The following is a 26,368-nucleotide window of genomic DNA, read 5'->3' as shown; positions in this document are numbered from 1 at the left end:
TCAGGTGCATTACTAGAATCATAATAAATGAAAAAATGAAAACTAAAGAGCAAAACAAGAACAGTTGGAGAAAGTAGTACGTTTTTTGGTTTGAAGGAGGGCACGACCAACGGATCCATATGACTCAAATATTTCGTCTGCAAGAGTAAATGAGGAAAAAAAAAAGGCCAATAAATGTTATTCAAGAATTTATAAAGAAATACATCAACAAATTCTAAGGAAAAAGGAAAAGAATTTACTTGAAAGGAAGATGGAAGAGGAGGCCAAGCCTGGTAGAAGAAAAGAGGAGAAGAGAAACAAACAAAGAAAACGACCCAAAGAAGTCATTTTTTCCGATGGTTTCTTCGGACGCCCGGCTGTGGAGGCTGACATCTTCGGCGCCTTCCCGCAGTTCGTTGACAAACTCTTATTATTATTATTATTATTTTCAATGGATTTTTCTTTGGAAGAGATTAATTACAGAGAGAGAGAGAGAGAGAGAGAGAGAGGAGGAGGAAAAAGTTGCAGGAAATGTGGAGGATGTTAAGAAAATGTTATTAGATGAATGTGATCGACATAATTAGATGTACATCTTTTAGATTCGTTACGAGTCAAGCCTTCAGCCAAGTAATGGGACTGCATTTGAGCTTCTTTTGCCATTTTCCATTTTTAGCTCATCAGCAGTTATTTAAATAATTTAGTGACCCACCAAAAAAAAAATTCTAAAGAAATTGATACAACATAAAAGGCTTATATCTTCTTCTATATATATATATATATATATATATATATTTGTTAGAAATTGTTTTCTAGTCAATGGTGATGATGGTATACTTGAAAATCATCATAAACCAAAACACCAAATATGATCTTCTCCAACTTCTTGTCACATTATTTTGTGTGTGTGTGTGTTTTTTTTTTTTCTTATTTCTTGAAACTACAGGAAAAAAAGAACCCGGGGTGGAAAAAGATCCAGCTAAAAATAGAAGTAGGATGTTGGGTCGAGTTTGCCAACTAATAGAAGCAGGATGTTGGGTGGATTTTGCCAACTATTAAGCTGACATGTGTTTCTAAAGATTCTGGTCACATACTCTGTTAATTCTATTAAGAATGTATGTAAAAATTATATATTTTAATGAACATCTCAATTTAATAAATTGAGTTGAAAGAATTTTCTCTAATCCGGATTAGAGAAAAATTTGTACATTTTATAATTTAAAGTTTCCTTTATGTAAAATAACTTTGGATTTATCAATCAACCAAATCTAATATGAACTTACCTAAAATATTCAGTCTAAATGTACTAAAGTCCATTTGACTGATAACTGCAATACAAAGAATGCTTTCACATTTCTTATTTTTGGACTCATGACCCTGTTTATTAATGCATTTTGGAGATTTTTTTTGTTTTTAATTTGAAAAAAGTATTATAGTGTGACACAGGTGAAAACTGTTTTTTGTATTTTTATGAATATTTTGTATTTTAAATGTTTGTTAATATTTTTGTTTAGAGAAGAGAAAACAAAAGATAGAAAACAAAAATTTAAACTATCAGAGCCATAGTTGTCCCAAAGTTTTCTTTTCTCTTCTTCTTATGCATTCCTCGGCACGGCATGAACTTGATGATGCAGTTTAGCTCAAACATATTGATCAAACCCCAAAAGGCCACATTCAAATAGAATTTATACATGAACATCAGTTATCAATTTCTGTGCATTATATCATCTTCAATTTCTGTGCATTATATCATCTTAGGCTGCTGAGTTGGTTATGCTTGGCAATATTTGACGACATCACCTTCATCCTATCTTTTCAGTATCTACTGAGATGATATTGCTGCACTAGAAGCACCATCCCCTTCAGCACAACCCTAACTGTTCCTTCAACATCAAGCACATCATGGCCAACATTTCTTCGAAAAACACGACACTAAAACAAAGTGATCAGTATGGCCACTACCAATCTCATTCTTGGCCGGCGGTTAACAGATGTCGCTGGAGTGTCTTACTTTGCGCGTGATGGATCTGCCCATCCGAAGACGTCTAGCTGTGAGTGCTTCTAACAATGCCACTAAAGCATCTTCTACTGCTTCAGCCTGTTTATCCAATCCACATGAGCTAAACTCTGGGAGAAGTTGCAGCTCAGAGAGGAGGCCAACTGCTGCTGCTGCTGTACAGGTCCGATCCCAAGACGGCTGGGGCCTACCATTAAAAAAAAAAAAAACCCATAAACTTATGCCTGGGCCTCAAAGAGTGTAATCTTATGTAGTGGCTGCTGTACTGATAGGAGTGTAATCTATCTTTCCTGATTACAAAGTATGCTCAATATGACCAAAAGGCTTAACAGAGAGAAAAATGGCAATGTGTAGTTATGTTTCACTTCTCACCGAAGTTTATGCATCGCAGAAGCTCCAGTAGCCAGAGATATACAGGGAAGGTCTTCCTCTCCCCAAATTGACTTCGCTTGTTCCTGTAGATAGAATCATGTCAATCAACCAACCATGCATATCAAAACATAATCAATAAATAAACTTTTTTTTTTTCATAAGTTATAAGCCAATCTCATTAAAAGCATAAGGCACCCCTTAGTACACTATGAGTATACAAAAAGAAACGCCTAACTAGAAAAACGAGCTAGAAAATCATTAAAGCTAAATGATAAAGGGGACACGTAAGCCGTAGTCCAAATATATGAAGTGTGGTAAAAGGAGGATAAAATCTTTCTGACAGCAGAATTAGAGTTTACTTTCTTTTCTTTTTTATCATTTAGGTCTGTAAAATTTGATTAAGCAAATGTTGGGTCAATACTATCCATGTTAACTTGTTCAGTTCCAGATATTTGAACCAATATCATGTTTGGCCTCAATTCCCAGTTATTCAAAGGGGCTGTTGGATCTCCTAGAAGTACTTGGCATTTAACCAATAATTCAGAAATCCACAGCATCATCCACAAGGGAATAATTCAGAAAACTATACACAAAACTGATATTCCTGAATGCTAGTGTCTCTCTGTTCCTCAGAGGCAGAAATCCTAACCAATAACTACAGGTGTGAGTGTTAAGAGCTTTCATCATAATCCCCATTACTGAAATTCAGTTTGGCGATCAGCATCATCAATGGAACACATGGCTTTAGGGATTTAATTTAATAAGTAGATGCACCATATATGGCCAAGGAAATAAGTGCATATTATTTTTGATGAGAATCATACACCCAACTATTGATAATGTATATGTTAAACAAAAGCATAGGATAGAGGAGTGGTTCACAGTGTCACCTTCAGCCGGCCGAACATTGCATTGGAATTGCTCCATGTACCATCAATTAAAATGAAATTCAGAGTTTTGTCTCCATTTGTCTGTGCAGTAGAACCAACATGAAAATTACCACCTCGTTCAACTGGAAGAAGAAATAATAACTTTGATATGAAGATATCTGAAGCTACATCACTAAAAACAAAAGGGCAATCACTAACAAGTTATATGCTGTAGTTATGCAAAAATAACTACATCTTTCTATTACTTTTCCATGCACAATGGCGTAAGGATACAGCTGAGGCTTTCCAACACTAGTGCCCTTCTTTTATGACAAGTAATTTCACTACAAGGATGCCAAAGGGGCACCACCCAAATGCAGTACTACACAATTAGTAAACGAGATGTAAGTGCTATTTTTTTTTTTTTTTGTCCTACAGAAAATTATTCTCTATCATGAGTTCTCCCACATTATTGCTTTTGTTTCCTTCAAACTTTTTGTTCAATATTGATAACACTTTCTGATGTTAGAATATATTTGTTATCAAACATTGAATTTTCTCTGATCCAATATTTATGTCTTTCTCTTCCAATTCAAAATGGCCAGTTAATATTTTTTTTAATTTTTTTTTTTTTCAAAAAAAAAAGGAGAATCTCATGATCTCATCGCCCCATTTGATTTCAGGTCAATCGGTTAGTCACATTCATAGAAAATGGATGACCTATGACAGCAACAATAAAGGCAAGATGGTATATATTAAACATGCGAAAGCCAAAACCAACATGGATTCAGGTCCTGAGTATGTGTCATGATAGACAACGATTTAACAGAAGAAATTAGTCCAAGGATGGATATCTCATATCCGAAAACTAGCAGCAAATAGAATATTTTAGCAAGATAGAAAGCACACAACCAACTCAATATTTTTGTAGATACAAACTCTTTGAAGTAAACTCTATAAGTTAACAAGGCTTGAAAGAACATTTCAAATGAAACAGTAAGTACCAACCAATCATCCTAATATTTTACTGTGTGCATTTATTTGGTGAGACATTATTAATAAAAATATATATATAGTTGGTGTGACATGGATCAACATATTATTAGTTCTCAATCTTTTATTTGATGCTCTTATGAAAATACAACAACTCAAATTCATGATAATCCAAAAATATAATTCAAGCTTCGCAACAGTTGTATGTAAAATCAACAAAGAGAAATATCCAGCATGTATACTGTGTTAGAAATATTAAAAAAGAAAAAGAGTACCATCATTTGTGTGCATTTCTGATCTTCTGAAGACTCCTGACCAAAGGCCTCCTGAACGGATTTAGTCACAGCACTTTTGTTGGGATAAAGGCACCAAACATTGTTTTTTCCTGAAAAGTACTATAAAAACAGTCAGCAGTGATTCCACAGGATTAAAAACCAAAAGACTACAGATTAAATGTTACCGAGTCAAATCAAAATACTGAACAACTGTGATAAATTCCAATTATTAAGATTCAACTATTATTTCAACCACAATCAATGTAAGGATAACAATCAATTAGGCTAAGAAAATCACTTTAATATGACTCCATGTGCACTCCAAATACCACTATCACTTTCCACATGAACAAAAGAATAATAAATTTCCCTAGAAAGAGTTGAATATGTTTGAATTATTTTTATAAAAATAAATTTTTACCACACAGAAATTAGACCGTACTTTGAAATGAGATTTAAAGCATATTAGATGACTTCCATACAGAAAAGCTACACCTTTTTGCAGGTACCGTACCACCATCAACTAATGTAAATTTTGATCATCTCAAGAAAGCAAAAAGATTGCAAAGACCTGCATGTTTGAATGTGTTCCACATCATTTCTTCTTGCTCGGCAATGCCAAAGAGACACAGAGTTACAGCTTCAATGCCAAATACTTGCCATAACAACTTTCCAGTGTTATTTTGTCGAAGGAAGTCCTGCAATTTTTTTTACTGTCAGTCTAATGAGCTAATAATATAATATGCAGATCATGAGAATTGAAATACAAAATGACCAGACAGAGCAAAACCTTTGGATGCATATACAACCAGAATCGCATTCCAGGCCATAGACTGCAGGGCATGAGTCTGGAACACATGCAGTCTTCCAAAGGAAGCCAGCACTGCATAATTATGAAAGAGAGATAAATAATAATAAAAATATGAAACAATGTAAAGGCACTTTATAACTTATCAAAAAAAAAAATGTAAAGGCACTTTATCCTCTTCTCGTATGTGTCAAACACAACTTGGTCCACAAAAATTACAACCAGGTGCAAGTAAATAAAGGAAAACAAAGCCGACATGAAATGTTGCAATGATTTCTATACAAAGAAATACCTTCTGACAAAGGTATCCCCTACTTCCAAGCAAGCGACATGCTATTTGTCGAGCTGCAAAAAATTGAAACTTTTTTTCAGAATCACCTAAAGCTTGATATGTTGCTCGGTGCTTTTTATCCTCTTGAACTTTAAAATATCCCTGAAAATTTAAAATAGAAGATGAAAAATATGGTTTCCACCAACTGGAGCCAAATCCAGTTGAACTAAAAGTAAACAAGAATTACTAAACCACCAGTGACCATGGGTAACACACACAAACAAATATTCTTTTGTAAAGAAAACTATCTTTCTTGAACATACTCAAAGTAGGGTTTTCATGCGTGTAAGACTATGAGGAATTTGAACTCCTTTTGCATTGATGTAGCCCCACTTTGCGGGTTCCAGATACAGGTGTTTGGGAGGAGAGGATCATTGTACATTATGAAAGACAAAATATAAGTGAATTCTATTTTCTACACTCTTTATCAATCATATCTGGACTAGCTTGGTTTTAATGATTAGACTTATTATTAGCTAAAAGTCCAAGATTTCAAATAAATGTAACTGTTATGCCATACGCCACTAAACCAACACCACTCTCCTCATGCTCCATTTATTGCTGAAAATTAAGATAGAAAAAGCAGAAATTCTCATATTTGAATCTAACATTTCATTTGCTTTGGTTTCCAAAAAAGAAAAACTCATCTTAGCTCTACATATAATTCAAGACACATACTTGAACATAAGCAACATGCGAAAGGTACTCTCTTGAAATCATGTCATGTGGAGACTTGACATGCTTGAAATATTGCTTGATGATAAAAATAATAATAAAAATAAAAACTCATGAGACGGCTTCAAACATACAATAGTATTCTATTAATTGATCGCTGATTCTTCATCCATTCCACGAGAATAATCAGCCAAGAATGTCGCCCATATAAAAGCCAAAAGAGGAACCATAATTGACATTTATTTCTAAGATATTATTGTTTACAAATTTAAAGGATTAGAAATCAGTAATAGCTTTCAAAGGTTCCCAAAAAACTAAGCAACCCCTCTAGTGTTCTCTAGTGTTATGGACATCAAGGTGAGAATGCCGATCAAATTCCCATCAAATCACCACCCTTCTTTTAGATTTCTGATACCCACCTCAAATTTCTTCCTCAATTACTCTTTAGTTTTATTTATTTTGAAGAATTAGCAGGTAAACAAAAAGAAATAAAAAATCGTAACCCATGGGTTTTCCCTTAGTTGGAGTCAAGAAAGAAAAGAGCCTCCACCCAACTGAGCCTGATGCAACAATCTGACTTTCTTGAATTGATTTTTGTGAATTGTAAGTAAATAAATATATAAATCTAAAAAGATTCGTTCTTCTATTTTCCTCGGGTTTTTTTTTTTCCACAAACATAACGAAGAGTGAGCCTTCTCCAATACCCAGCTCAAAATTAGTGAGTAATTTTCAGTTGCCTCACTTAGCAATCCTGAATATCTAAAAAAAAATATTCCTTAGGTTTTTCAGAAACCAAACAGAGAATCAAGTACAAAACTTTACAACAGAAATAATAACTGAATACCTGGAGCTTGCCACCAATGCCACCAAAGCTCATATGGGCATCGATATCATTCTCCAAAGCCTGCAACTCCTCAACGATTTCCGTGACCATGGCTGGCAAAGGAGACGTGGTGCCCCAGCCCTGCCACTCCTGCAATGAGATGAACCCATTTCCAGGTTCGCTCATGTGAGCCTCTCTGGGAGGAGAGCGAGATGCGGAGCTCAAGAAGGGGCTGTGGAGCAGGGTTCTGGGTTTAGCGTCCATGTGGGTCTTCGTGGAGAATGCGAGATTTAAAGAAGGCGAGCATTTGAATGTGAAGGCCCTTGTCAAGGCGAACAAGAGCATGGTGGAGCTGTTGCGGCGTGTCTCTCACTTTAGCATTTGACTGTTTTATATTTTGTGTTTGGACGACCCGTCGTCGTTTAATGTTTCAAATTCAACAACATCTCTGGAGAGTTGCGACAACTCCGTTTAGTAGTCATATTTTTTTTTGTTGAGCGAAAATTAAAAGTGATCGATGTGATATTAAGTAAAAAGAATTTATATAGAAAAGTGAAAAAAAAAAAAAAAAATTGTATTGTAACGAGGTTTTTTAAATAATAATAAAAAAACTATTGATTTGATATAAAAAATAAAAAAATTAAGAATATTTTGAGTTGATTTTTTTAAAAGAGGTGAAAATAAGGGTAAAAAGTTATTAATATACAACGCGCCAGTAAAAACACAAATGTAGTCTTAATTTTTTTTAAAAGTAAAATAAAAATTCCCTTATATTAGTGACCAACAAGAAAGGTTCCTGTCATGAGACCATGGTGGTTTGAAAAGTCTTACAGCACGTCTAGGGTGTAAGTCAACAAAGCTATTCGTCAACAAAGCTATTCGTGACAATGTTCGAGCTCAACTTAAATTAGTTCGGTTTGAGATCGGTTCGTTAATGAACAAGATTTTAACAAAAAATTCAGACTCAAATAAATTTAGAATCAGCTTGTATAAATTTGGCTTGACTCGTATAGGCTCGTATAACTTTATTTGTATTATTTTTAACTTTGTAATGAGAATATGTTAAATATTTTTTTTTAAAAAAAATGTTATTCGTAATATCATATATATAAGTTGAATTATTGTAATTGTGAGTTTGAATATAAATATAAGTGCATTTGTGTGTATATGAATATATAAATATGCTTATAAGATAAAATAAACATATAAAATTTAGGTTAGATTATTAAAGATTTGGGTTAATTTCTCTAATTACTCAAATAATAAATATTAACCATAATTAAGTAACTAACAATTAATATTAATTTTTTTAAAAAAAAAATTAAACAATCGCGATATTTACTTTATATATAAAATGACTAAATAAATTGAGTAGTTCGTGAATAAACTTGAATTCGTTAAAAAAAGTAAAGGAACATAGCTTGAACAGATTATTTAATTCGGTAATAAATTCAAGCTCAACTCGTATTTAAAAAGAATTAAACTTAAACATTTAATACATTGCTAAGCTCCATCCGATTACATCCCTCTGCACACCATTGGCAACTATTTGAGGAGAAGTTGAGAAGACAAAAATATAAGTACATAACGAAGAGCAATCACATGAAGATCAGAGAAAAAGAAGAACGGGATAAGATAAATCACTACCCAGCTGGGTTTTTGGTCAAGTATTGAATAGCCCCATTTGGTTTTTACATTATTTATTTATTTTTAGTTTTAAATTCTATTTTATTAAAGATATTTTTATTATTTGGGTCATTGACAATTTTTTAATAGTTTAGATGGGAGGATATTGTCCTAATTAAAAGTTTGGAGAAAAAAAATTATCAATTGGATGGCAATTTGAAGAGGTTATGTGAACTATTTTCTAGTTTCTTTTTGGGATAATTATAAAAAAGCTCTCAAATTACAAGCCGTTTTTAAAGTAGCATCTGAATTACATAGTGTATTAATATGACTCCTCAAACTACTAAAGAATGCCAAAAAGACCAGTTTTATCAAAGTATTACTATAATACCCCTGTCATGAGTCATATATTCAATTAAAAATAATAAAAATTTAAATAATTTAAAAATCAAAGAAAAATTTAAAAAATCTAAAAAATTAATAATAACAAATATGAGCCACCCCTTTGGAAAAAATTTTGGACCACTTTCATTTTGGCTAAGGGGATAATTGAGCCACCCCATGGCCGGTTTGGGGGTGGTTCGACTCTTGGGGATTGTTCAATCACCCCTAAGAGCAAAATAGGAAATGTTAAAGATGCACCACTCATCCCCCCTTCATCACCCTCTTTTTTTTAAAAAAATTAATTTTTACTATTAAAGGGTGATGAGAGGGGATGTGTAGAAGGGCTCGAACAAAATAGAGGTAGCCAAAACCACCTCCAAAAATTCTAAAGTAGTTTGGCCACCTCCATTTAGCTTGGAAGTGGGTTCGACCACTCCAAATCGATCAGTTTGAAGGTGATAGAACCACCCTTGTGTCCGGCCACCCTAAAGGTCATACATTACTTTTTTAAGGTTTAGTAATGACATCTATTTTCAATCTTCCAGGGAGAATAATTGTTGCACTTCAGGCGCACAACAACTACACTCCCCCAAAGCACATAAGGACCCCACCCTATGTGCCTCGAAAGAGTGTAATTGTTATCCGCTAGAAGTTTTTCTATCATTTCCCACAAATAGCAAAGCTGCCATTGCCAACATATAATTTAAACTGCTATTTGATTTTTTTTTTTTTAATTATTTCCATAATTTATTATATAATTTAAATAATTTATTGCATCAATCTAGGTACCAGTTTTCATTTGTTTGTTCAATGATTTATTTTTGTTTATTATTTCGTATAGATTTTATGTCAGTTACCGCAACTATTACAAATGGGCCAAATGGCTCATTTTGGTTGGGAGGCAACTAGTCCCACATGGCTCAGTTACAAGAAAAAAGATGTGTAATCAGACGTACGTGCACGTCAAAGGAAAAGCCTGAAATTACAGCTTCAATGCTTCAGTCTATGCCGTGTCTGTCACTCGGTCACTCCCTCAGGCCTCAGACAAGACAAGACGGTATCATTTATGATATGGGAGAGAGAAGAGAGTTCAGACGTAAATCTGGGTTTATTCTGGGAAGATGGTGAAGATCACTTCACCAATATATGTATCTTTTTTCTTGATTTTCAGAGATAAATCTGGGTCGCTGTTTTGTTTTCAGGTGGAGGACACCAGAGTATGTGTGTTTTGAGTCCTAAAGGTGCTCTCCAGTCTCCACCCATCAATGGAAGATGCACGTCACAAGGAGGCTTGGGATGAAGACCCATCTCCACTGGGAATTCCTCAAGCCGATGTCAGCGTCTCCTCCTCTCTCTGGTCTCCGGCAAGGGCCTATAGTGAGTCCTCAGCTCCTATACATTGACAGAAGCTTATGCAAAGCTTTTGATTTGTTATTACGAAATTTACACACAGGCCCAAGTCTCGTCTAGGATAAGGATATGATAGATTGGAGGATACTGGGCCACGCCTAATTTAAGACGTGCACCGGCCCAATTTAAGAGGACAAGTCGCGTTTCAGCTGAGAGCAAACGCGTCCCACATCGATCAGTTACAACAGTATAGATGAGTTTATAATGCAAAGCCGAACACATGAGCTTGTCCTTCGGGACATCCGTTAAAATTGGAACGATACAGAGAAGATTAGCATGGCCCCTGCGCAAGGATGACACGCATAAATCGAGAAATGGTCCAAATTTTTTTTTTTCTTCCTCCTCTGTGATCTCCCAAAATTTGTGTTGTGCTTCTATGGCGTCTTCTTCGTTCTTTTCGTTTTGGTTTTTGGTTTGGTGCAACACGTTGAAGGACACCGTCTGGATCGAAGTTCTTCGACGTCGTTTGTAACAACAATACGCCAATGCCTTTGCATCCGACGTCTTCATCGCCAGTGGGAAAGATCGTATTTTTGAAATGATTGTGTGTGTTTTTTAGATCCTTTTGTATAAATTTTAATGGGGTGGTTTTGATTTTGGTTTTTGTTCGTTTATAGGGTTCCATTGCCGACGACACCGCCTAGCCGCTTCAGACTAAAACTGGCAGGTAAATACAACTAAAAACAAACCCTATGGCTATGAGGCTTATAATTGATATACAAGTGGCTGGATAGATTCAGGTTTGCAAAAATTGACACTCTTTGTACAGTTTGTTGTGAGTTTTTGCTGACTACTTTCACTTGTTTTAGTTGTGAAATGGATTTGGTTGGGTGAATTTACTGCTGTCTTTTTCTTTTCTTTTCAAAATTACCTCATGGGGGTTTGTTTCAATTCTAAATGTATCCCATTTTTTTTAACTAACTTCTACATTTGCGGTCTGTGATGAAGATTGGATATTACTTCAGTTTGGATTCAAGTGTATTTGTTGCTGCACATAAAACAGTGTTTGTGGAAGTATTGTTTCCATGCTCAACCTTACCTTAATTTTTATCCTCCTACTTGGAAAGCATGTTGCCATAAAGATTTTAATTTTATGCCGATTGTACAAGATCCATTTTTAATATGTTTATTCTAATCTAGTCCCACCCTTTCTCTTTCGATCGTATCACATGAGCCAAGGCCCTAGGACCATTATATGTCAAAATTAATATGCTGTTTGCTTATATGCAAGATTGCAATTTGCAACAAAGCACTGTTTAGCTAACTCCTAGCTGTCTTTAGTTCATCTCTTAGTTATTAATTCGAGGTGCTTATATTTGCACCATGCATGCTTCGACTAATTTTCTTGACACAAAAAGAGCCAATTTCGTCTCCTTCTGGAGAAGGGCATGATTATTGTCAAATATGTAAGGTCAAGGCCATAGTTTGCATCAAAGACATTGATCTGTTGCTTTTAAGCTCGCCAACTGTGAGACATAATGGTTAAGTTCTTTAACCATGCACTTCACTGGAATTTAATGGTCTTTCAATGGGGTCTATGGCTATGAGTTCTTTAAGTTCTTTGTTAGCTTATGCGATTGAAGATTTGGATTTGCAAAGGACTCAATCAAATGAAGGGAAAGCTTGCTGTTTTTCTAAGGTTGGGTTTTGAGATGAGAGTAGGATACACACATCGGAGAAATTCGTTGTCTAGAGAGGGTGGAGCGATCTCAAAGAGTTTTCTATTCAAACTATGGCCTTGTTTGTTAAGTTACAGAACAGTACACAGTAATGCGTGTACTGTTTATGTACTTTTTTTTTTACTTTTTTATATTTTCTACTATCAATCAACATCAAAACATTCTCACTTTTTCACTTTTCATATCACATCAATAATTTTTTATTACTATTTAAATAAAAAAATTCACTACAAAACAAAACGTTTTCACATTTTTATATCACATCATCACTTTTTACTAATTCCAAAATTAACAACTCACTACTCTGTTTTGTACATGTCTTTGTCAAACAAGCCCTATGTCTTTCTTAGTTGCCAACAACAACAGGTCTTAGCTCTGCACATTCCTAGAAATTTTTTCTTTCTTTCAGCTAAAGATTGTTATCATCTAGTATGAGCCCAGGTTGTGCAGATACGGTAGCGACCTGATATTGTTATCATCTGTTATGAATTATGTATTGGCTTCTCTGTTCTATGCGGACTTTGTGGTTGATGGAGATGGTTCAAGGGCTTTGAGTATTACTGTAGGACATTCGAGTAAGAGCTATCTATATGCAATTGATGGTATTTTGAATGCAGTTGAGATTATGAAGGTGGATAATTGGTTGGGTAGTCTTGTTGGTAAGGTGCCTGCAGACTTCATTATGAAGAGTTGGCCCAGGGGAAATATGGGTCTTTGGTTGCTGCTGGTTGTTTGCAAGTAATTATATCTGTGGTCAAAATTACCTTTGGATGTTTCCAACGTTAATGTCAAGCAGAACAAGCCACAGCCATAAGGTAATTCGGCTTGCCATGAAAGGATCTCAAGGGGTTTATGTAAACATATGACATGCGTGTGCTATAGATAATTAATAGCTTTAGGGAGATAAGTTTGAATTTGAAGTCTCTAAACAGCTTCATGTAATTTGTGTATTGTATTGTTATTTTGTAACTTGTCTTGGTAGGATATAGTCTAAGCATACTTTTATTGGTTTTCTTTGTTGCTGTTATGTTCCTTGTGCTTCTTTGTGTGAGCTAGAGTTTTTTCTTTAGGGAGAGAAGTTTGAATTTGAAGTGTAATGCCCTGGTTTCATATTGGGAAGAGATGAATAACTTGCATAGAGTGGGTGATTTATAAAGATAGTCATGAGTGCTAAGTTCCACATTACATAGTTATTAGGTGAAACTGATTTTTATAACGAATTCTAAAGAAACTCTAAATTGACTAGTCCTTTTGGGGTGATAGCGCTTTTCCTTAGGTCATTACAAATGGTATGAGGGATACCTAGTAATGTCAGGTCATGTAGTACTGGAGTACTGCATGACGTGGTCCTGACGTGGACGTCAAGGGGTTTAAAGATGGGAGTTTGTAACACCTCGGTCCCATATTGGGAAGAGATAAATAACTTACATAGAGTAGATGATTTATAAAGATAGTCATGAGTACTAAGTTTCACATTGTTTGGTTATTAGGTGAAACTGAGCTTTATAAAGAATTCTAAAGAAACTCCAAATTGACTAGTCTTTTTAGGGTGATAGCGCAAATGTGGATAATGCTTTTCTTTGGGTTGTTACATGAAGTCTCTAAAGAGCTTCATGTAATTGGTGTATATAGTATTGTTGTTTTGTAACTTGTATTGGTAGCATATGGTCTAAGCATACTTTTATTGGTTTTCTCTGTTGCTGTTATTTGTGCTTCTTTGTGTGAGCTAGAGTTTTTCTAAATTTTCTCTGCATTTGAAATCTTTGTATACAACCTTCATAATTCAAGTTGTAAAATATCTAATCTTGCATCATGCCTTGCTTCGTAAGAGGCCTAAACCATCTGTTATCCATTTAGTTGTGAGAACTCGTTTGATTATCAGAAGACCATTAGTCCCTTCAATTCTCACTTAAAACGTCACTCTCACTTAAAACATGTCACTTCATTTCCTATGACATAGGTGTGTGATAAATGATTGTGAAAACTGAAGTGCCATGAGTAATTCTACTATTTAAACTTTTATATTAGCTTCACAACGGCTGATTTATCGGATTTTCGGATTTTAAGTGATTTTTTATGTCCTTAAAACCCTCTATATCAATTAGTGAGGCTAGTATGAAAATGTAATGCTAAGAGCAGCGTTAATCTTAGTCTATTTCTTTTGGTCCCTTGGTTCAGGTAATTAATGCTGAATTGCGAATCTAAAAAACAAATACAGTGGGCACCAACATGCATGGTCCAAAAGATTTTGTTGCAAGAGAGACACCAACATGCATTGTCCAACTGGCAATATGTTATTGTTCTCACAATAATTCCACGAGCACATGATATTTCAGCTCCTAATCCAGATAGATCAACTTGATTTAGCAATTAACAAAATTTTCTGAATTCATCTTGAGATTTTGTTTGAAGACTGACGACAGGTTTTGACATGAAGTGTCTCTTCATCCCTGCCATGTTGATGTGAAGTGTCTTTGCTTTCCACGGTTGCTGCTCTATAGGTTATTCTGTTTACAGAACTCTGCCCACGCTTACTGCCTTCATTGGCAACTGCAGTTATCCCAATGGGCCAAGTTGCCCGAGATCAGTTCGGGCAAGTAAAACCTTATAAGGACTCTCTCATATTTGTTGTTCTTATTATTAGCAATCCAGACAGAAAAATTATTAGGGATCTCTATCCCGATCTTGCATACACATAAGACTTGATCAACTCACAAATATATTAAAAGGACACTATTATTATACCCGTTGCATAAGAAAATTTTTGAATTTCGACCTTATTCAAATGCAATTTAGTTGGTCCTACTTTTTTGTTGCATCTTTGTTCTAGACATAGTATTTATAGCTTAAACTCCATTTTTTTTTCTTTTTATATTTTTAACCACATTATTGTTGGGGTACTAGCACTGTGCCACTACATAAATCGGCTTTAAACCAAATATGAATTCCTCTAAGAAGCACCAAATGTGCAAAATGTCCATAATTTCCAATGACTGTTGGATATACGAATATGAGTTGAGAAAGAAGTCACTTGCTCCAGCAAGGCCAGCCTGTCATATTGACTATTTTTTTTTTTAAACGAAAAATTTGAGTCTTTCATTGATTAAATATCACGAGCATAAAGTTCTTACAGTATAAAGCTCTGCAAATTTATAGTCACATGTTATGAGATTACATAGTTATAAATATAAGCAAATTTTTTACAATAAAATGTTATTTATGACTCTCATCTTTCGCTAACTCATATATAAAAATAGTTAAAGAGAAGATATGCTCCGAATAGACTAGATATAAGTAAAGGGTAGTCAAATATCCTAAAAAAATTTAGGGTTAAGTACGTTTTTAGTCATGGTCTTCGAGTTTTGAAAACTTTATTTTTTAGTATCTGAATTTCAATTCGCATCACAGATGGTACTTTCGTTTTGGGAAAAAACTAAATTAGTACCTCAGTCAAGTTTTCTGTCCAAAAACTAACGGTCTGCCAGGTGTCAACCCTTGTGAGTTGACACGTGTTTTAGTATTAAAAAAAAAAAAAAATCTTTAAAAATTAATTAAAAAATCTTTAAAAATTGAAAAAAACTTTAAAAAAAAAATTGAAAAAAGAAAAAAGAAAAAGAAGAGGGATGGCTGAGCCACCCCTTGGCCACCATGGGGTGGCCGGCCACCCTCATTTTGGCTAAGGGAGCCACTCTCTTGACTGGTCTGGTGAACCACCCCATCAGCCACCACCCCTCTTCTTTTTCTTTTTTTAATTTTTTTTTTAAAGTTTTAAATATTTTTTATTTTTTAATTAATATTTTTTATTTTTTTATAATAAAACACGTGTCAACCCTCAGGGGTTGACACTTGGTGGGCCGTTAGTTTTTGGATAGAAAATTTGACTAAGGTACTAATTTGGTATTTTTCCAAAACAGAGGTACCATCTGTGTTGCGAATTAAAACTCAAGTACTAAAAAATAAAATTTTTCAAAATTCAGGGACCAAAAACGTATTTAACCCAAAATTTTATTTAAATCGGTCGTGAGAGATAACTCATTACACCGAACTATCCAGGCCGTGAGAAATAACACATCACACTTGACTAACATTCAGAAGCCCTATTCGATTGCTTTAACACGGCTTTTGCTTAAACAAATAGGCCTACGAGATGAAATAACAGAAGGAGCAACTAGAACTAGAGGAATGCTGCTTACTGAAGGACCTATTGCCAGCCCTATGATTCCTTTTCCCTACACCCCCCTTGTGGCACACCCTTTTCCATAGACCGAGAAAGGAAAGACAGCACGCCGATAGAGCTGCTAACAAGGGCAGATATTGAAAGAAAGTAATTCTTCGTAGACCGATTGATCGACCAGTTACAAGGCCGAAGACAGGGCAAGAAGAGATAGATCTCATTTCAAAGAAGATCGATTCACCAAAGCGATTGATCCAGAAGAGCGACTGGATAAATGACTCATGAGGGCAGATTTAAAGAGAAAAAAAACTCTTATTCAAAGCAAAAATATAACCAGCAAACAGTAACAACAGTCAGGGAGTAGATGAACGGCACAATACGGAGGTAGATGGACGCATGCATAGCGGAGAGACCAAAATTACTGATCTAGTCGTAGAACACCTACAAACAAAATAAAAAACCAGGTTGGGAGGAGGAGGATAGGAGCCGGGAATAGAAATGAAAAGTGAGAGGAGGGAGTAGATCTGCTCCCTCCTCCTCTCAAATTTATTTTCTGAAAAGTGAAATCTAAGGCCGACTTCTCGTTTACTATGCTCTGATGTCGTTGTAGCAATGTATAATCATTAACTAAATGTGTTAAGAGGACTTAACAGCTAAACAAAATTTGCTTGTTAAAATATATCTTTCCACATATTATAAGCACTCTATTTTTTTTCTTCATTTCAAAAAAAAAAAAAAAAATATCTAATTTTTGAATTAGAAATTAATTTTAAAATAGCTTACTAGAAAGAAGTTTGATTACATTGAGCCATTGAGGCCCTTCTGTTAAGTATTAGGCTCCATTTCCTTATTTTTGGCTAATTAATTGTTTTACAAAAATAGTCTGTTAGGACTGTAACTAAAGTTACAAAGGCCTATTGGCTTGAAATCTGAAAAAGGTGGCCGGAGATTTCTTTTTTGGAATAAGGGCAATTGCTGTTGCATTGATCAATTTAGGAATGATACCACCATGAGAGAAATACAGATCATCTGCAGTAAAATCATTTTTGAAATATTTGTTTTCGGTCTATTTTAAGTGTTAAATTATTATCATATACTATAATATTAAGATTATTCTATTACATATTATTTCACTCCTTATAAAAGTTATTATTTATTTATTTTTTTAATAAAATAGTCATTTCACGTTTCAAAGGTAAATTTAAAGTCTGAAAGGCCGAGTCCCACTTGTTCTCACAAAACCTCTACACATACTCATGTTGTCTCATGTATTTGGGTTGCAATTAGGCCCGCTTTATATATCAATCTTAGGGTGCGTTTGGCATTGTAATTTCGTATATAAAAAGTGTAATTTTAAATTAAATCGCAGAAAACAAATCGTTTAAAATTGCGTTTTTAAAAAATTGTCGTTTGAAAACGCACAATTTGAATGGCTAGACTGTAATTTTAAAGGTCAAACTACGATTTTATCAACTGCTTAATTAAATTTTAAAACATCACATTTTTAAACTAGCATATTTTAAAATAACAAATCCAATCAGGCCCTTAATAAAAGGGTTTATAGTAATAAATTCTGACATTGAATCCCGTGTGCTAAGAAAAAATAATTGTTTTCTAATTCGGATTGATAGAATAATGAGTAATTAAACTTCTGACTTTATTATATTTAACGGACAGTTTTTAATAAATGGTCTAATTTTGTTACACATCTAATGTAATAAAATGGTCTCATTTTGGTTGGGAGGCAACTAGTCCCACACCACATGGTTCAGTTACAAGGAAAAAGATGACTAATCAGACGTACGGCTTATATGCTCCAGTCTATGCCGTGTCTGTCACTCCCTCAGGCTTCAGACAAGACAAGATAAGACGGCATCGTTTATGAAATGGGAGAGAGAAGAAAGGTCACCCTTCTCTTTTATCTTTGCGGAGCAAGATTCATTCTGGGAAGATGAAGATCGCTTCTTTCTCTTTTCACCAATGTATGTATCTTTTCTTACTTGATTTTCAGAGAAAAATCTGGGTTGGTGTTCTGTTTTCATGTGTGTTTGAGGCCTAAACTAACCAAACAATGGAGCTCTTGGTGCTCTCCACCCTTCAATGGAAGATGCACGTCACAAGGAGGCTTGGGATGAAGACCCATCTCCATTGGGAATTCCTCCTCAGCCGATTTCAGCGTCTCCTCCTCTCTCTGGTCTCCGGCAAGGGCCCATAGCGTGTTCTCAGCTCGGACAGCTCCTATACATCGATAGAAGCTTATGCGAAGCTTTTGATTTGTTATTATGAAATATACACACAGGTGACAAGCCCAATTTAAGAGGACAAGTCGCATTTTAGCTGAGAGCAAACGCGTCCCACATCGCTCAGGTACAACAGTATAGATGAGTTTATAATGCAAAGCAGAACACAGGAGCTCGTCCTACGGGGCATACGGTTACAGTGGTCTCTTGCCTGTTAGAACTCGCGCATATACTAATGTTATAACACTTTATTTATCAAATCGGGTTGACACGGCAATTTAAATGAACAGAGGTACATTATTTTTATCTTTTCCTTTTTTTTTTTTTTTTTTTCTTCATATTACAAATACCACCTAAGATAAAAATGAAAACTCAAATTTTTCTTAATTAACATCTAAATTTGCTGTCAATGATGAAGATTGGATATTGCTTCAGTTTGGATTCAAGCTAGTGTATTCCAACTTAAAAATATATGATCATTCTTAGTCAAGATGTGTATATTTTAATTAAATATATATTTTTTTGGTCGCATTTTTTTTTTTTAAAAAAAAGTTATTTTATATCAATATTTTTATATTGTGAATTAAAATTGATATTTATAAATTAATATAATTAAATGAAAAAAAAACATAAATGATTTCTCTCTTTCCATCATTCTCAAACAAACAAGCCCTCTTAAACGATTTGTTGTCACTTAGACCCTGAATATAGGAAAAATAGAAAATCTAACTTTTTTTAAAACTGATGAATGAGAAGCAAATCATCAAATGGGAGTTTTGTCTCCAAAAAGTAACTTAATCGGTTGGGGACGCCTCATGAAGCTGAAGTTACTACTTTGAATCCCCCTCCCTCTCTTGTGTGGACATATAAAAAAAAAATAAAAAAAAATAAAATGGGAGTTCTCTTACCCAAAGGCACGACTCAATCATTAAATAAAAATGGGATAATTATAAGAAACCCTCAAAATTATAAGTCGTTTTTAAAGTAGCTCATTGAATTATCAAGTGTATTAATATGACCTTCGAAACTACCAAAGAGTGTCAAAAGACCAATTTTGTCTAAATATTCTTATAATACACTTGTCATATATTCAACTAAAAATTAATGAAAATTAAAATAATTTAAAAATATTAAAAAAAATAAAAAATAAGGTGGCCAACCAACCTATTTTGGCCAAAAGGGTGGCCTATGGCCGATTTGGGGTGGTTTAAAGAGCAAAATAGGGGTGGCCGAAACCATCTCCAAGAGCCTTGGGGTGGCTCGACCACCCTATTTGGCTTGGAGGTTGGTTCGGCCACCCTAGACCGGCCAATTTGGGGTGTTTAGACTGGCCATGAGGTTGGCTCAACTACCCCTCTTTTGTTTTTTTACAAACCCTCTTTTTTGAATATTTTTAATTTTTCTTTGATTTTTAAATTCTATAAATTTTATTTTATTTTAATTGACTATATGACATGTGATAAATGTATTCTAAGAATATTTCGACAAAATAACTTCTTTTTTTTTTTTTTTTTTTTTTTTTTTTGACATTATTTAATAATTTGAAGGTCATATTATAAAGTTAGTGTGCCCTGCTACTGGAAGTCTGGAACGAAGAAGACATAGTAATAATAAGTAAAAAAAATAGAACCAGAGATTATTACCGTTATACCACACACTCAGAGGCTCAGAGGCTCAGAGCTTAGCTACTCTTCAATTCAATACTACAATCTTTCTTTCATTCACACCGCATCTCCATCTCCAATTCCTCTCTCATCTAACTTTCCCATCTCTCTTTTCTCCATATTTGTATATATAAACCCAATCTCTCACACACCTATTTCTCAGATTTTCCATGGCGACGCTACCACAATCCATCACCATCTCTTCTCTTTCCAATCTCAGACCGTCCCTCCCGCCGGCGCTCACGTCTTCTTCTGCGCTTTCCCTTTCTCGACGCCGGAAACCTGGCTTTTTTCCCGGATTCTCCGGCCTCAGGATCCAATTGCCTTCGAGCCGATCCGTCTCTTCGTTGAGCTCCAGAAAACCTAGGGCTCTTCGCCCAAGTGGTCACATCGTTTGCGAAGCTCAGGACACTGCTCTTGATGGTAAGTTTATTGCTCGAAAATTCTTTTATTTGTTAAATTCTTATTCGAATTCATGGACTTGTTTTAGTTGATTTCGAATTGAGATTGTTTGGTTGATGAATGTGTATTGGAAAAAGAATTGGGGGAATGGATGATCATACTTTATCTGTATGCATATGGGTTTGATTGAAGTTCTGCAGTTATTTTTTTTTTTTTCGTATGGGTTGAATTTAAAAGGGATAGTCTTTTACTATCTGATCTGACAAGAGTCGAATGTCAACATCTTGCAACTGGGGTAACGATACATGGATGAAATTGTTTTCTTCGAGTTTGGGGCCAAGGCTTGACCATATCCTAAATCGAAATGATATGATCAATGTGCATGAACTTGGAAAAGAAAAACATCTGCATGTTGCTTGTGCTCTGTCCCACTGTTTGAATTACAATGAGCTATGGATGAACAGATGGAAGGAAGTTGAGCACTTATTAGTTCTCTATTGGAAGCTTCTTGTTGAAATATATGTTTACCATAATTTCCACCACATGATATTGACAACCTCTTTAAATTTTAAGACTGTTTCTAGCCCACGCTTAATATCATAAATCACTTGCAAAAACACTCTGTTTATGCCCTTCTGAAAAAAATTATACGCCTTGCTTAGAACTCCAACTTGTTTGGCTTGCATTATCCTTCAAGTCTGGCATCTTTAGTACTCTGTAGACCGGTCTAAATCTATTTAATCACCTTTTGCGTTGGGTACGAATGTTCACATATTTAAGTCTATTATCTCAGTTTCAAGCACTTGATAGTCAGATCGCTTACACACATACACACACCTTCTTACTGCAGAAATTGTTTATGTTGATGTAAGGGGGACATGGAATTCACAACAAAGAACACATGTTTGCGTGCACATACACTTATACATACACGCAATTGGCTAGACTACCGTGAGATCTGATTACCATAACACTAGCTGAAGGAGGCAAGCTAACTTGGTTGGAAAACAAGAGTCTCAATCTCAAATGAAATGGAACCCTAAAAGACCAAACAACAAATGCTATGGAGCACACATACACACACATTCTTACTGCAGATATTGTTTATGTTAATGTAAGGGGGACGTGGAAATCACAACAAAGAACGCGTGCACGCACCAACATATACATACACACAATTATCTAGACTACTGAAATGAGATCTGATTACCATAACACTAGCTGAAGGAGGCGAGTTAGCTTGGTAGGAAAACAAGAGTCTCAATCTCAAATGACACCAACATATACATACACACAATTATCTAGACTACTGAAATGAGATCTGATTACCATAACACTAGCTGAAGGAGGCGAGTTAGCTTGGTAGGAAAACAAGAGTCTCAATCTCAAATGACATGAAACCATAAAAGATCAAACAACAAATACTATGGAGGACAAAATGAAATCTAAACAGCTGAAGTACAAACAATGAAAGATAAAATACCTTTTTATTTTTTAATTGTTATCATCATCATCATCATCATTATTGCTGTGTGCAGTTGTTAATTTCCATTGGGTACAAATGCGTGCATATCTAAATCTATTATACTAGTTCCATGCACTTTATATTCAAATGACTTACACACACATACACTCACACACATCCTTACCTGAGAAAATTATTTATGTTGATGGGAGGGGGACATGGAAATCACAACAAAGAATACTCACATATGCACACCCCAACACATAGACACAACTGGCTTGACTACTGAAATGAGAACTGATTACCATAACTCTAGCTTAAGGATGTAAATTAGGTAATTAGGTTGGGAGGAAAACAAGAGTCTCAATTTCAAATGAAAGGAAACCCTAAAAGATCAAATAACAGATACTACGGAGGACAAAAATGAAATCTCAACAGCAGAAGTAAAAAAAGAAAAGATAAAATACTTTTTCCTTTCTTAATTATTATTCCTATTATTATTATTATTATTATCATTTCGGAATTTAGTTCGTCTGAAAAAGAATGATTTTAAGGCTGATTGATATGAATTAATTTAAAAAGTGAAAGAAAAATATAATTAGACTGCTGGCTATGAGTAGCTTCGTGGATGCAATACTGAGCATTACCCACAACACAGGATTTTCCTGCTATGATTCCTAGAGGTAGCACTGGTTCCAAAAAATTTACTGATTACAAGCTAAATTACATGACTGGCATCACATGTAACATATGGAATTTAGTTTGTAGTCATTAATTCGTCACCAATTCAACTCTTTATTTCATGATTGACCTTTTACTCTCAATTCCTTGTTGGAACGTCTAGCAGCTTGTTCGAGATTGTGTTAGGAAGCTTAAAAAGTACTTTTAGAACCTAAAAAGTGTGCCAAATAAAAAGCTGGTATGTTTAGTAAAAAAACTCCAAAATTACTTCTTTGGACTTTTTTACTCTAAAAATTACAAAATCGCACTTTTGGAAAAAGCTTAAAAATGAAGCTTTTCCTAAGAAGCTCGTTTTGACTTCAAAAGCTCTACAGAGATATCTGACATGGGCAATAGTTCATTTTTCACCATTGGGCCTTGGTTCAAGTGGTAAGAGGGTAAAGGTAGGGTTGGTTGATTGAAAATTAGCAAATTAGTATTTGCAATTTGAAAGTTCCTAGGTTCAAATGTTGCCAACAAAGAAAGCATTTAGTTCGAGCTCTTGAATAACTAGCATTGTCTGATACATGCTACGAAGTTGAAAGGACTACAATTAAGTTTTACTTGGTAAATCAATGTTTCAGGTTTTTTCAGATAAATTTGTTTGAAATTTCAAATGATCCTGTTAACAGCTACAATTGTGTGCCCCTTTCTGTTTGTGTAGGAATAACTTCAAAAACATACCATGGTTCCATATATTTAATGCTAATTCATTTGTTTAAACTTTAACTCATTGGCTTTGGAAAAATATTTAATTCTATCTCCTTCTAGCTAGGTACTTCTCTTATATACTTTCTGTGTATTGGGTTGCATTTTTCATAGTTTAATAATATTTCGATTACTTATAAAAAGAAAAAAAATACTGGATATCTTTGTAGTTGTTCCATGAAACGCACCCAATTGCTTCTTCACAGTTGAATTTGACCTCTTCCTTTCACTTTCAAAATTTCAGTTCCCACTGTGACCGATGCTACATGGCAATCACTTGTCCTCAAGGCTGATGGGCCTGTTCTGGTTGAGTTTTGGGCTCCATGGTGTGGGCCCTGCCGTATGATCCACCCCGTGATTGATGAACTATCAAAGCAATATGCTGGGAAGCTCAACTGCTTCAAGTTGAATACTGATGATAGTCCTTCAATTGCAACCCAATACGGAATTCGAAGCATCCCAACAATCATGATCTTCGTCAATGGTGAGAAGAAAGATGCAGTAATTGGCGCTGTGCCCAAAACCACACTAACTGCCAGCATCGAGAAATTCTTGTAGGGGCGGGTTTGAAATGTCTTTCTCGATTCCGCTTTATTCTTTTGAAAGTTTTTTTCATGTTTAGTTTGAAAATCTCTTACCTTTTTGTATAATTTTGGAAGCTTCATGTATCAGGTTTTCTTTTGATGATAAATATTCATGTTTTGTGAGTGATGCATTTCTTAATAATAAATGTGTCAGGGTTTATGCCTTAAAAGTCAATTCTTTTTGGTTTATTAAATAAAGTTGTTTATTTTCCGAATTATAAGAAAACATTAGGCATATTATTTTCCATGTGCATATTATTCTATGTATGTACATGTAGATGTAGTCTTTTAGTTACATTAAATACGGTTTGAAGTGTGTTAATGAGAATATGATGAAGGACAATCTAAGGAGGCGCCTTGAAAGGTTGACAATGTCATCTCAGACTATATCCGAGACGGGGTGTCTGGATTGGCACATAGTCGAGATGTGTCAATAGTTGTCTCGGTAAAATGCCGCAATTCAACCTCGGCAAATAACCGAGACCCAGCTCGGTCCCCTTCGGCAAATAACCGAGACCCAGCTTGGTAAATCGAATTAGAAGACTCTTGCGGAAGGATCAGTCGAGCAAATGTTCTGGAAAGGCAGCCTAGCAGATTTTCTGGAGATTTTTGTGCAGAAATCATGGAAGAATTGTTGACTTCCATATTTTAATCTTTTTGATAATTATTTTGTCATACTTTTCCTTAAATCATGGGATTACCATGTCCATCCAATCTCCTCTCATTAATGAAGATTTGATGGTATCTTTTCACTATTATTTTATTCCTTATAAGCCACTAGGGCTTCACTATAAATGGGGAGACAATGTAAGAAGCATGATATATTTTTGATTATCATTTGAACTGAAGTTTTCTCCTTCAACTTGTGAGTTGAACGTTAGTGTTTGAGAACACAGATTCTCTTCACTCCTATCCGTCTGCGCTACGTCAATATATATCACGCAGAAGATCTGAATTATAAACTTTGTAACTTATAAGTTATAAACTAATGTTCATAATCAGTAATAAAATTGGGCATCTCATTTAAAAAGACTATAATATATCTCTTAATGATCTATCATGATCATGGAAATGGAGGCGAAGGCTTCTAATTGATATACTGGTGTGGTTACAATGCATTGAACAAAGTACGTTAGTTGTTTTTCAATATAATTGTTGTCAATATGAATAATTGGAACTTACAACTGCTTACAAAATTGACTCTTAATCCTGAGAGAAATGTGGACTCAAATGTGAAATCTCGATGTGTTGGATGATCACATATAACATTGTGGGAACACTACTCTTTAAGATGGAATCCATAATTCTTTAATTTGATCAAAGTTACTTGAAATATCCCATTAAGATAAATTTAAATGATAATTGCACTATTAGTTCCTGAGGTATGCCATAATTACAAATCACTCACTATGGTTTAAAAAGTTCATGGGAGGTCCTTGTAGTAAAAAAAAAATTGGGATGTCTAGCATTTTTCAATTACAAAACGATCCCTGGAGTCAAATTCTGTTAAAAATTTTGACAGATTCTGTTAAATGCCACGTCAGCATTACGTCAAACCAATAAGATGACGACACGAGTCTAGCTGAATAAAAAAAATATAAATTTATTAAAAAATAAATAAATAAACTTATTTTAAAAAAAAAGAAAAAAAAGGGAAGGGGTGGAGCCACCCCCCCACCCCCCCCATTTTTGTTTTGCATTATGTTATGCACACCCGACTCGATATATTTTGAAGCCTAAGGCAACAAGGTTAAGTGAGGCATTTATATATATATATATATATATATAAATTAACTTTCTCACTTTTTGGGATGCAAAATTGTTATCTTTTTAAATTCTAATTGGAATTTTGGTTGTTCAATGCTCATCACAAGGTCCAAAAAATCTCTACCCACAATATAATTGAATATTATTATTATTTTCATTCTCTCCATTATTTTCAAGAATAGAACGTTTAAAGTTGGAAAATAGATTTTATTTAAGAATGTCTTAAATATTATTTGATTCTCTTATTTAATGCTATCAATTTTAAATAATATTAATGCCTTTTTAATTACTTATTACTATAATTAGGGCATTAATTAAATAATGTTAACTAAATTAAGCCTTCAAATATTTTTTCATAACTATTTTTTATTATATTCATTAATTGGCCGGGGGGCTTATTAAAATG

General features: G+C 34.5%; 2 protein-coding genes and 1 non-coding gene across 3 annotated transcripts; 2 read left to right on the top strand and 1 right to left on the bottom strand.

The window, feature by feature from the left end:
* Window positions 1–1,542: 1,542 nt before the first annotated feature.
* Window positions 1,543–7,512, bottom strand: LOC133860874 (uncharacterized). The gene is made up of 8 exons (XM_062296509.1): window positions 7,161–7,512; window positions 5,603–5,743; window positions 5,293–5,385; window positions 5,074–5,200; window positions 4,503–4,612; window positions 3,256–3,336; window positions 2,366–2,448; window positions 1,543–2,180 (listed from the first exon to the last, which is right to left on the bottom strand). Exons 1-8 carry the CDS (start codon window positions 7,482–7,484, stop codon window positions 1,961–1,963), a joined length of 1,179 nt encoding a protein of 392 aa, XP_062152493.1. The 5' UTR covers window positions 7,485–7,512; the 3' UTR covers window positions 1,543–1,960.
* A 3,275-nt stretch (window positions 7,513–10,787) lies between these two features.
* Window positions 10,788–10,888, top strand: LOC133862093 (U6 spliceosomal RNA). Its single transcript, XR_009899120.1, has one exon. It is a non-coding gene; the product is annotated as a U6 spliceosomal RNA (small nuclear RNA).
* Window positions 10,889–20,247: 9,359 nt separating this feature from the next.
* On the top strand, window positions 20,248–24,322 carry LOC133862029 (uncharacterized). Its single transcript, XM_062297869.1, has 2 exons — window positions 20,248–20,739; window positions 23,856–24,322. The coding sequence occupies exons 1-2, from the start codon at window positions 20,487–20,489 to the stop codon at window positions 24,167–24,169; spliced, it is 567 nt and encodes a 188-aa protein (XP_062153853.1). The 5' UTR covers window positions 20,248–20,486; the 3' UTR covers window positions 24,170–24,322.
* Window positions 24,323–26,368: the final 2,046 nt, after the last annotated feature.

This window comes from Alnus glutinosa, chromosome 2, assembly GCF_958979055.1.
Source record: "Alnus glutinosa chromosome 2, dhAlnGlut1.1, whole genome shotgun sequence".
Classification (NCBI taxonomy): domain Eukaryota; kingdom Viridiplantae; phylum Streptophyta; class Magnoliopsida; order Fagales; family Betulaceae; genus Alnus; species Alnus glutinosa.
Note: the sequence above shows the minus strand (reverse complement) of the source record. Positions and strands in the feature narration are given on the sequence as shown.